The sequence below is a fragment of the Trachypithecus francoisi genome, unplaced genomic scaffold, assembly GCF_009764315.1.
Source record: "Trachypithecus francoisi isolate TF-2019V2 unplaced genomic scaffold, Tfra_2.0 Lachesis_group6, whole genome shotgun sequence".
Taxonomy (NCBI): Eukaryota; Metazoa; Chordata; class Mammalia; order Primates; family Cercopithecidae; genus Trachypithecus; species Trachypithecus francoisi.
Window position 1 is genome coordinate 75,011,871 of NW_022681471.1, and position 12,761 is coordinate 75,024,631.

A 12,761-nucleotide genomic window follows, 5' to 3' on the forward strand; every position below is an offset into this window, starting at 1 on the left:
ATTTTCGTATAAGGAGTAAGGAAAGGATCCAGTTTCAGCTTTCTACTTATGGCTAGCCAATTTTCCCAGCACCATTTATTAAATAGGGAATCCTTTCCCCATTTCTTGTTTCTCTCAGGTTTGTCAAAGATCAGATGGCTGTAGATGTGTGGTATTATTTCTGAGGACTCTTTCTGTTCCATTGGTCTATATCTCTGTTTTGGTACCAGTACCATGCTGTTTTGGTTACTGTAGCCTTGTAGTATAGTTTGAAGTCAGGTAGCGTGATGCCTCCAGCTTTGTTCTTTGACTTAGGATTGTCTTGGCAATGCGGGCTCTTTTTGGTTCCATATGAACTTTAAAGCAGTTTTTTTCCAATTCTGTGAAGAAGTCATTGGTAGCTTGATGGGGATGGCATTGAATCTATAAATAACCTGGGCAGTATGGCCATTTTCACGATATTGATTCTTCCTATCCATGAGCATGGTATGTTCTTCCATTTGTTTGTGTCCTCTTTATTTCACTGAGCAGTGGTTTGTAGTTCTCCTTGAAGAGGTCCTTTACATCCTTGTAAGTTGGATTCCTAGGTATTTATTCTCTTTGAAGCAATTGTGATGGAAGTTCATTCCTGATTTGGCTCTCTGCTTGTCTGTTACTGGTGTATAAGAATGCTTGTGATTTTTGCACATTGATTTTGTATCCTGAGACTTTGCTGAAGTTGCTTATCAGCTTAAGGAGATTTTGGGCTGAGACAATGGGGGTTTCTAAATATACAATCATGTCATCTGCAAACAGGGACAATTTGACTTCTCTTTTCCTAACTGGATACCTTGATTTCTTTCTCTTGCCTGATTGCCCTAGCCAGAACTTCCAAACTATGTTGAATAGGAGTGGTGAGAGAGGGCATCCCTGTCTTGTGCCAGTTTTCAAAGGGAATTTTCCAGTTTTTGCCCATTCAGTATGATATTGGCTGTGGGTTTGTCATAATAGCTCTTATTATTTTGAGGTACGTTCCATCAATACCGAATTATTGAGCGTTTTTAGCATGAAGGGCTGTTGAATTTTGTCAAAAGCCTTTTCTGCATCTATTGAGATAATCATGTGGTTCTTGTCTTTGGTTCTGTTTATATGCTGGATTACGTTTATTGATTTGCGAATGTTGAACCAGCCTTGCATCCCAGGGATGAAGCCCACTTGATCATGGTGGATAAGCTTTTTGATGTGCTGCTGAATCCGGTTTGCCAGTATTTTATTGAGGATTTTTGCATCGATGTTCATCAGGGATATTGGTAAAATTTTTTTTTGTTGTGTCTCTGCCAGGCTTTGGTATCAGGATGATGTTGGCCTCATAAAATGAGTTAGGGAGGATTCCTCTTTTTCTATTGATTGGAATAGTTTCAGAAGGAATGGTACCAGCTCCTCCTTGTACCTCTGGTAGAATTCAGCTGTGAATCCATCTGGTCCTGGACTTTTTTGTGGGTAGGCTATTAATTATTGCCTCAATTTCAGAGCCTGCTATTGGTCTATTCAGGGATTCAACTTCTTCCTGGTTTAGTCTTGGGAGAGTGTAAGTGTCCAGGAAATTATCCATTTCTTCTAGATTTTCTAGTTGATTTGCATAGAGGTGTTTATAGTATTCTCTGATGGTTGTTTGTATTTCTGTGGGGTCGGTGGTGATATCCCCTTTATCATTTTTTATTGCGTCTATTTGATTCCTCTCTCTTTTCTTCTTTATTAGTCTTGCTAGCGGTCTGTCAATTTTGTTGATCTTTTCAAAAACCCACTCCTGGATTCATTGATTTTTGGAGGGTTTTTTGTGTCTCTATCTCCTTCAGTTCTGCTCTGATCTTAGTATTTCTTGCCTTCTGCTAGCTTTTGAATGTGTTGCTCTTGCCTCTCTAGTTCTTTTAATTGTGATGTTAGAGTGTCCATTTTAGATCTTTCCTGCTTTCTCTTGTGGGCATTTAGTGCTATAAATTTCCCTCTACACACTGCTTTAAATGTGTCCCAGAGATTCTGGTATGTTGTATCTTTGTTCTCATTGGTTTCAAAGAACATCTTTATTTCTGCTTCATTTCGTTATGTACCCAGTAGTCATTCAGGAGCAGGTTGTTCAGTTTCCATGTAGTTGAGCGGTTTTGATTGAGTTTCTTAGTCCTGAGTTCTAGTTTGATTGCACTGTGGTCTGAGAGACAGTTTGTTATAATTTCTGTTCTTTTACATTTGCTGAGGAGTGCTTTACTTCCAATTATGTGGTCAATTTTGGAATAAGTGCGATGTGGTGCTGAGAAGAATGTATATTCTGTTGATTTGGGTGGAGAGTTCTATAGATGTCTATTAGGTCCGCTTGGTGCAGAGATGAGTTCAATTCCTGGATATCCTTGTTACTTTCTGTCTCGTTGATCTGTCTAATGTTGACAGTGGAGTGTGAAGTCTCCCATTATTATTGTATGGGAGTCTAAGTCTCTTTGTAAGTCTCTAAGGACTTGCTTTATGAATCTGGGTGCTCCTGTATTGGGTGCATATATATTTAGGATAGTTAGCTCTTCCTGTTGAATTGATCCCTTTACCATTATGTAATGGCCTTTTTGTCTCTTTGATCTTTGATGGTTTAAAGTCTGTTTTATCAGAGACTAGGATTGCAACCCCTGCTTTTTTGTTCTCCATTTTGGTAGATCTTCCTCCATCCCTTTATTTTGAGCCTATGTATGTCTCTGCATGTGAGATGGGTCTCCTGAATACAGCAGCTGATGGGTCTTGACTCTTTATCCAGTTTGCCAGTCTGTGTCTTTTAATTGGAGCATTTAGTCCATTACATTTAAGGTTAATATTGTTATGTGTGAACTTGATCCTGCCATTATGATATTAACTGGTATTTTGCTCGTTAGTTGATGCAGTTTCTTCCTAGCCTCGATGGTCTTACATTTTGGCATGTTTTTGCAATGGCTGGTACCGGTTGTTCCTTTCCATGTTTAGGGCTTCCTTCAGGGTCTCTTGTAAGGCAGGCCTGGTGGTGACAAAATCTCTAAGCATTTGCTTATCTGTAAAGGATTTTATTTCTCCTTCACTGATGAAACTTAGTTGGCTGGATATGAAATTCTGGGTTTAAAATTCTTTTCTTTAAGAATGTTGAATATTGGCCCCCACTCTCTTCTGGCTTGTAGAGTTTCTGCCGAGAGATCTGCTGTTAGTCTGATGGGCTTCCTTTGTGGGTAACCCGACCTTTCTCTCTGGCTGCCCTTAAGATTTTTTCCTTCATTTCAACTTTGGTGAATCTGGCAATTATGTGTCTTGGAGTTGCTCTTCTGGAGGAGTATCTTTGGGGTGTTTCTGTATTTCCTGAATTTGAATGTTGGCCTGCCCTACTAGGTTGGGGAAGTTCTCCTGGATGATATCCTGAAGAGTGTTTTCCAACTTGGTTCCATTTTCCCCCTCACTTTCAGGCACCCCAATCAGACGTAGTAGATTGGTCTTTTTACATAATCCCATACTTCTTGCAGGCTTTGTTCATTTCTTTTTCTTCTTTTTCTTGGGTTTCTCTTCTGCTTCATTCATTCATTTGATCCTCAATCGCTGATACTCTTTCTTCCAGTTGATCGAGTCGGTTACTGAAGCTTGTGCATTTGTCACGTATTCTCGTGTCATGGTTTCATCTCTGTCATTTCGTTTATGACCTTCTCTGCATTAATTAGTCTAGCTGTCAATTCTTCACTCTTTTTTCAAGATTTTTAGTTCTTTGCGCTGGGTACGTAATTCTCCTTTAGCTCTGAGAAGTTTGATGGACTGAAGCCTTCTTCTCCATCTCGTCAAAGTCATTCTCTGACCAGCTTTGATCCATGCTGGCGATGGCTGCGCTCTTTGCAGAGGGAGATGCGCTCTTATTTTTTGAATTTCCAGCTTTTCTGCCCTGCTTTTTCCCCATCTTTGTGGTTTTATGTGTCTCTGGTCTTTGATGATGGTGACGTACTGATGGGGTTTTGGTATAGGTGTCCTTCCTGTTTGATAGTTTTCCTTCTGACAGTCAGGACCCTCAGCTATTGGTCAGTTGGAGATTGCTTGAGGTCCATTCCAGACCCTGTTTGCCTGGGTATCAGCCGCAGAGGTTGCCGAAGATAGAATATTGCTGAACAGCGAGTGTACCTGTCTGATTCTTCCTTTGGAAGCTTCCTCTCAGGGGTGTACTCCATCCTGTGAGGTGTGGGGAGTCAGACTGCCCCTAGTGGTGGATGTCTCCCAGTTAGGCTACTCAGGGGTCAGGGACCCACCTGTGCAGGCCGTCTGTCCGTTCTCAGATCTCAACCTCCATGTTGGGAGATCCACTGCTCTCTTCAAAGCTGTCAGACAGAGTCGTTCGCGTCTGCACAGGCCTCTGCTCGACTTTGTTCATTGCTTTTTCTTCTTTTTTCTTTTGGTTTCTCTTCTCGCTTCATTTCATTCATTTGATCCTCAGTCGCTGATACTCTTTCTTCCAGTTGATCGAGTCGGTTACTGAAGCTGTGCATCTGTCACGTTTTCTCGTGTCATGGTTTCTCTTCTGTGTCATTTGTTTATGACCCTTCTCGCATTAATTATTCCAGCTGTCAATTCTTCCACTCTTTTTTCAAGATTTTTAGTTTCTTGGCGCTGGTACGTATTCCTCTTTAGCTCTGAGAACTTTGCTGACTGAAGCTTCTTCTCTCATCCATTAAAGTCATTCTACGTCCGGTTTGATCCGTTGCTGGCGAGGGCTGCGCTCCTTTGCAGGAGGAGATGCGCTCTTATTTTTTGGATTTCCAGCTTTCTCTGCCCTGCTTTTTCCCCATCTTTGTGGTTTTATCTGTCTCTGGTCTTTGATGATGGTGACGTACTGCTGGGGTTTTGGTGTAGTTGTCCTTCCTGTTTGATAGTTTTCCTTCTAACAGTCAGGACCCTCAGTTTTAGGTCTGTTGGAGATTTCTTGAGGTCCACTCCAGACCCTGTTTTCCTGGGTATCAGCAGCAGAGGCTGCAGAAGATAGAATATTGCTGAACAGTCAGTGTACCTGTCTGATTCTTACTTTGGAAGCTTCCTCTCAGGGGTGTACTCCACCGTGTGAGGTGTGGGGTGTCAGTCTGCCCCTAGTGGTGGATGTCTCCCAGTTAGGTACTCAGGGGCCAGGGACCCACTTGAGCAGGCAGTCTGTCCCTTCTCAGATCTCAACCTCCATGTTGGGAGACTCCACTGCTCTCTTCAAAGCTGTCAGATAGAGTCGTTTGCATCTGCAGAGGTTTCAGCTGCTTTTTATTGTTGTTGTAGTTTAGCTGTGCCCTGTCCCAGAGGTGGAGTCTACAGAGACAGGTAGGTCTCCTTGAGCTGCTGTGAGCTCCACCCAGTTCGAGCTTCCCAGCAGCTTTGTTTACCCACTTAAGCCTCAGCAATGGCGGTCGCCCCTCCCCCAGCCTCGCTGCTGCCTTGCCCTTAGATCGCAGACTGCTGTGCTAGCAGTGAGGGAGGCTCCATGGACATGGGACCCTCCCGGCCAGGTGTGGGATATAATCTCCTGGTGTGCCCTTTTGCTAACACCCTTGGTAAAGCACAGTATTGGGGTGGGAGTTACCCGATTTTCCAGGTGTTGTGTGTCTCAGTTCCCCTGGCTAGGAAAAGGGATTCCCTTCTCCCTTGCACTTCCCAGGTGAGGTGATGCCTCGCCCTGCTTCAGCTCTCGCTGGTCGGGCTGCAGCAGCTGACCAGCACCGATTGTCTGGCACTCCCTAGTGAGATGAACCCAATACCTCAGTTGAAAATGCAGAAATCACCTGTCTTCTGTGTCGCTCGCGCTGGGAGCTGTAGACTGGAGCTGTTCCTATTCGACCATCTGCTCCGGCCCCCCCTTTTTTTGTATTTTTAGTAGAGATGAGGTTTCACCATGTTGGCTAGGCTGGTCTCAAACTCCTGACCTCAAGTGATCTGCCCACCTTGGCCTCCCAAAATGCTGGCATTACAGGAGTGAGCCACCGTGCCTGGCCAAAAGCACATTTCTTATATGTCACAGGTCACTCAGCTCTGTCCTAGCTTCCTGCCCAGCAACAGATTGCTTGTAGCAATAAACCATGGGTGAATTTTTGTTTCTTTTATTTGTGGTCCCCTGCTGTGCCTCTTCTACTACCTGGCACATTGCAGGTGCTCAGTGATTTTGAATTTCCCATGAGACAACACAAGCCATTTACATTGATTTTCCAGCATGGTGCTAAGAGAGTGGTAGAGTGTCAGCATGAGTCTGTGACAAAGGAACATTGTTAGTGCTACTTTAGATGCTGTGTTTCTTCCAGTTGTGCTGAACAGCAGATAAGTTAATTAAATTTAATATTTGATAAGAGTAAAGGCTGAGTCCTTCATCTGCCACAAATCTTTACAACCCTTGCTTTCTAGTTAAACTTTCCAGGATTTTTTGTCTCTGTTTTTACTAACAGCTTTTTGGAGTGAAGTGCTTAAATAATACCAACTAATTCATTAAAAAGAGACAATCCCAGGTTCCTATTTCTTTGGAAATGTTTTTTTTATTATTAGCTGTCTAAGTGCATTGTAGATTAACCTTTTCATGACATATGTTTACTTCACCTTTTTGTTACATCTTCTTCCTTTGTAAGAAAATTTGAATGAGTGGTTAATGTATGTGAAAAATATTGGAGGGAAGAAAAGATATCTACAGCACTGGCCCTTTTAAGGTATCATTCTTTGAGGAGTAGCTTCCATAGCTTTCAGCTGTAAAATAGGGACTGCCATTTCTGCAAGCAGAATGGTTTGGGGTGATATTTCCGGAAGTTGAAACTGCTGAGACGGATGCAAAGCTAATTCTCTGTTGCTTTTTTTTTCCTTCCCAGGAACTGGAGGGGTTGACCACCTGAAAGCTGACACTATCTCCTTCATTCTCCTTTCTAAGCAGACAGAGTTACAACTACAGACATTTAATCTTTGCTCTTCTCTCCCACCTTTAGGAGCGGAAAAAGAAATTTGAAAAGGATGGTGAGAGGTTTTATTCTTTACTGGATCGGCACTTACACCTGTCTTCAAAAAAGAAAGAATCTCAGTTACAAGAGGTATGTTCACAAAGCCTGCCCCTGCCTTCCATTGCTAGCTATGCCTTAGAAACAGTGTCAATTTTGTACTGCAATGCTTTTCCCATACCTTGTCTCAGCAGGGAACCTCATGTGATAGTAGCACTTGTAGTCAAAACTGTGGCCTGAGACTTAGAAGCCCTGAGTACTAAGCCAGCTCTTCCACTAACTCAGGATGTGACCTTGGATAGGATACTTCTCTCTTTGCCTCATTCCATTATCTGTAAGAAGAGGAGTCAAGAGTCCCTTTTAATTGCAAGTCCAAAATTCATGTGAGGATAAAGTTAAACTAGTGTTGTATTTGGTAGAGATCAGGAACAGATCTTCTACTTTTTTTCCCTGAGATATTCTGTAACTTTTTTTTTTTTTTTTTGGTGGGGGTTAGGGAGTGTCCTGTTTTGGGACTACTGCTTACCTGGGACTTGCAGTGGCTTCAGTTAAAATAAGCTGCCATTCAGTGAGACCCTACGACATGCCAGGAACTCAGGAACTGTACAGGATGCAACACGACTACAGAAACAATAAGACATGATTCCTGCCCTTCTGCATCTTACTGTTGGGCTACTAAATAAGAAAACACATTACTCTTATACTAATAGAATTTTTTACACACTTTAATGTGTATATGGTGCTTTTGTTGGAGGTATGAAATGAGAATAGAAGACTTATGTTTGGATGTGGGGGATTTCCTTTGTGGAAGAATGTTGCCCTTCTAATTTGATGTGGTCATTAAAAAATAGGTAAAGTGTTTGACAGGTGAAAATGGAGAAATGGACTTTTCAAACAGAGACCAATGGCCCGAAGGATGGAAGGAACATAAGTAGAATTCTATTTTAGGAATCTCAAACTGGCATAGGTTGTAGGGTGAATTAGATCAGGGAGAGACTATAAGCAGGATAACCAGTTTAGGAAACTATTGATCTAGGAAATGATCTAGGGGAAAGTGTCAGAGCCATAAGAGAGGCACCACGAAGGAAAAGAAAGAATATACGGATTGAGAATTTTCTAATGGAAGAAGGGGTCTATATGTTCAATAAAAGATTCAGTAATAATGGAGATTTTAAAGATTCAAATACGAAAAGAGATATCTGATGGAATAATATCATAGGCAGGAACTGTCATCTTGTCCGTGGTCACACAGATTGTGGCAGAGCTGGAGCTCACCTCCTGATAACTGGTTTCATAGATATCCATCACATCATCTGAGGTGCTTGAAGGTAATAGGTCAAGAGCCTCAGTGTGGCCGTGTGCAGTGGCTCATGCCTGTAATCCCAGCATTTTGGGAAGCCAAGGCAGGTGGATCACTTGAGGTCAGGAGTTTGCAACCAGCCTGGCCAACATGGCAAAACCCCAGCTCTACTAAAAATACAAAATTAGCTGGGCGTAGTGGTGCATGTCTGTAATCTCAATTACTTGGGAGGCTGAGGCAGGAGAATCGCTTGAACCCGGGAGGCAGACGTTGCAGTGAGCCGAGATCACACCATTGCACTCCAGCCTGGGTAACAAGAATGAAACTCTGTCTCAAAAAAAAAAAAAAAAAAAAAAAAAAAACTTAGTCGTGGATGGAGTTAGTATTGCAAAGGAGAAGGACTACTTTCCTTCCATAAACTAGAATTAAGTCTGGGATCTTCTATCATTTTCCTTTTGCCCACTTTTTTTTTTTTTCCTTTTCTATCTATTCTGTGTCACGGTTTCTGTGCAGAAAACAGTCAACAGGCCCGAGACTGCTGTGCTTAGAAAGACCTGTTTACAAAATTAGCCCTTGGATGGCATCTGGGAACTTCACTGTTAAACATCTCCCAACATTGATTTAGAAGTTTCCCTTAATGGGTAAGAATGGCTGACTGTGCCAAGCCTGGCTGTGCAAACAATGTGGCTTATGTTGAACACCTTTTTCTTCTGGTAGTCTTGAATTTTGGTTGTGCTGGGCAGAGTGTGCCTGTGTAACTAGCCCCCCAATAAAATCCTAGGCTACTCATTCTCTTATGAGCTTCCCTGACTGACAACATTTTCTCTCTGTTGTTATAACTTGTTGAAGGAAGAATTAAATGTGTCTTGGGTGACACCACAATGAGAGATCTTTTGGAAGCTTGTACCTAGCTTCCTCTGCATTTTGCCCCAGACACCTTTTCTCTTTGCTCATTCCGCTGTGTATGCTTTCACTGAAATAAATCTTAGCTGTAAGTACTACTATGGTGAGTCCTTTGAGTCCTGCTCAAAAAGATTTATTAAAGAATTATTAAACTTGGGGTGGTCTTCTGGACCCTGGACACAATCCAAACTATTGGAGACTTTGCTAGGACAGCTTCTGGAGTGTTCTAGGTGTTTGGTGCTATAATGTAGATGTCCTTTTATTACTTATTCAATAAAAAATGAGCAGGGGAACCTTGAGTTACTCACTTTCAAAAAAATTAGATTTCGTCTTTAGAGAAATCTTTAATAAAGATTTCATCTTTAGGTTTACAGAAAATTAAATAGTAAGTACAGAGTTCTATATGCCCTTACTCCCTCACACAGTTTCTCATTTTCCCCTTTAGGATCATCTTGCATTCATGTGATACATTTGTTAGAATTGAGGAGCCAATGTATTAAACATTCTATGGGGTTTGACAAACATATGATAACATATATCCAGCATTACCATATTGTACAGGACAGTTTCACTGCCTTACAAATCCCTGGACTTTATCCCTCCCTCCTTCTACCTCTACCACTGACACCACTGATCTTTTTATGGACTCCATACTTTTGCCTTTTCCAAAATGTCATCTAGTTGGAATCATATGGTTTGTAACCTTTTTTGATTGGCTTCTTTCAGTTAGCAATATGCATTTAAGGTTTCTCCATATCTTTTCTTGACTTGATAACTCACTTCTTTTTAGGGCTGAATAATATGCCATTGTCTGGTTGTACCACGGTTAGTTTATCCATTTGCCTATTGAAGGACTTCTTGGTTTCTTCTGAATTTTGGCAATTATTAAAGCTGTGATAAATAATTGTGTGCAGGCTTTTAGGGATATACATTTTGATGTTTGAGTAAATACCAAAGAATACAACTGCTATCATATGGTAAGATTTTATCTAGTGTTGTAAGAACTGCCAAACTCTCTTCCAAATTGGCTGTAGCAGTTTTTATTTCCACCAACAATGAATGATAGCTCCTGTTGCTCCACATCCTTGTCACTATTCTGTGTTGTAGCATTAAAAGTAATGGCAGAAATCACAATTACTTTTGCCCCAACCTAATATGTACATGGAATATCTTTCCATTTATTTTGACCTTTGTTTTTTCATTAGTATTTTGTTCTTCTGCTCTAAAGATCTTGTCTTTTTGCACCTGGCTTATTTGACTTAACATAACTTTCAGTTCCATTCATGTTGTTGCAAATGACGGGATCTCATTTTTTTCCTTCTTTTATTTCTGATGCTAGTTGTTTGTATATTTACTCTTTCTTACTTATTAATGTGGCTAAATATTAACCATTTTATTGATTTTTTCAAAGAACCAGCTTTTTGGTTTGTTGATTTCCTGTTGGTCATTTCATTGATATCATCTTCTTCTTTTTTTTTTTTTTTTAATTATACTTTAAGTTCTAGGGTACATGTGCACAACGTGCAGGTTTGTTACATATGTATACATGTGCCATGTTGGTGTGCTGCACCCATTAACTCATCATTTACATTAGGTATATCTCCTAACCCTATCCCAGCCCCCTTCCCCCACCCTGTCAGACTCCAGTGTGTGATGTTCCCTACCTTGTGTCCAAGTGTTCTCATTGTTCAATTCTCACCTATGACTGAGAACATGTGGTGTTTGGTTTTCTCTCCTTGTGATAGTTTGCTGAGAATGATGGTATCCTACTACATCCATGTCCCTACAAAGGACATGAACTCATCCTTTTTTCTGGCTGCATGGTATTCCATGGTGTATATGTGACACATTTTCTTAATCCAGTCTGTCACTGATGGACATTTGGGTTGATTCCAAGACTTTGCTATTGTGAATAGTGCCACAATAAACATACGTGTGCATGTGTCTTTATAGCAGCATGATTTATAATCCTTTGGGTATATACCCAGTAATGGGATGGCTGGGTCATATGGTACTTCTAGTTCTAGATCCTTGAGGAATCGCCATACTCTTTTCCATAATGGTTGAACTAGTTTACAATCCCACCAACAGTGTAAAAGTGTTCCTATTTCTCCACATCCTCTCCAGCACCTGTTGTTTCCTGACTTTTTAATGGCTGCCATTCTAACTGGTGTGAGATGGTATCTCATTGTGGTTTTGATTTGCATTTCTCTGATAGCCAGTGATGATGAGCATTTTTTCATGTGTCTGTTGGCTACATAAATGTCTTCTTTTGAGAAGTGTCTGTTCATATCCTTTGCCCACTTTTTGATGGGGTCGTTTGATTTTTTTCTTGTAAATGTGTTTAAGTTCTTTGTAGATTCTGGATATAAGCCCTTTGTCAGATGGGTAGATTACAAAAATTTTCTCCCATTCTGTAGGTTGCCTTTCCACTCTGATGATAGTATCTTTTGCTGTGCAGAAGCTCTTTAGTTTCATTAGATCCCATTTGTCAATTTTGGCTTTTGTTGCCATTGCTTTTGGTGTTTTAGTCATGAGTCCTTGCCCATGCCTATGTCCTGAATGGTGTTGCCTAGGTTTTCTTCTAGGGTTTTTATGGTATTAGGTCTAACATTTAAGTCTTTAATCCATCTTGCATTAATTTTTGTATAAGGTGTAAGGAAGGGATCCAGTTTCAGCTTTCTACATATGGCTAGCCAGTTTTCCCAGCACCATTTATTAAATAGGGAATCCTTTCCCCGTTTCTTGTTTTTTCTCAGGTTTGTCAAAGATCAGATGGTGTAGATGTGTGGTATTATTTCTGAGGACTCTGTTCTGTGCCATTGGTCTATATCTCTGTTTTGGTACCAGTACCATGCTGTTTTGGTTACTATAACCTTGTAGTATAGTTTGAAGTCAGGTAGCATGATGCCTCCAGGTTTGTTCTTTTGGCTTAGGATTGTCTTGGCAATGCAGGCTCTTTTTTGGCTCTGTATGAACTTTAAAGTAGTTTTTCCCAATTCTGTGAAGAAAGTCATTGGTAGCTTAATGGGGATGGCATTGAATCTATAAATGACCTTGGGCAGTATGGCCATTTTCATGATATTGATTCTTCCTATCCATGAGCATGGAATGTTATTCCATTTGTTTGTGTCCTCTTTTATTTCGTTGAGCAGTGGTTTGTAGTTCTCCTTGAAGAGGTCCTTCACATCCCTTGTAAGTTGGATTCCTAGGTATTTTATTCTCTTTGAAGCAATTGTGAATGGAAGTTCATTCCTGATTTGGCTCTCTGTTTGTCTGTTATTGGTGTATAGGAATGCTTGTGGTTTTTGCACATTGATTTTGTATCCTGAGACTTTGCTGAATGAAGTTGCTTATCAGCTTAAGGAGATTTTGGGCTGAGACAATGGGGTTTTCTAAATATACAATCATGTCATCTGCAACAGGGACAATTTGACTTCCTCTTTTCCTAATTGATACCCTTGATTTCTTTCTCTTGCCTGATTGCCCTAGCCAGAACTTCCACACTATGTTGAATAGGAGTGGTGAGAGAGGGCATCCCTGTCTTGTGCCAGTTTTCAAAGGAAGCTTCCAGTTTTTCCATCAGTCCCGTGTTTAGATTAGCTGTGGGTTTGTCA

The 12,761-nt window shown here is 41.0% G+C and overlaps 1 protein-coding gene across 3 annotated transcripts in view; it reads left to right on the forward strand.

The window, feature by feature from the left end:
• OPHN1 (oligophrenin 1) overlaps positions 1-12,761 on the forward strand; it is a 400,049-nt gene that overhangs the window by 204,919 nt on the left and 182,369 nt on the right. For all 3 annotated transcript variants that reach the window (XM_033200949.1, XM_033200948.1, XM_033200947.1), the window contains exon 6: positions 6,933-7,034. In XM_033200949.1, the coding sequence (XP_033056840.1) occupies positions 6,933-7,034 (102 nt within the window). The remainder of the gene's footprint in view (positions 1-6,932; positions 7,035-12,761) is intronic.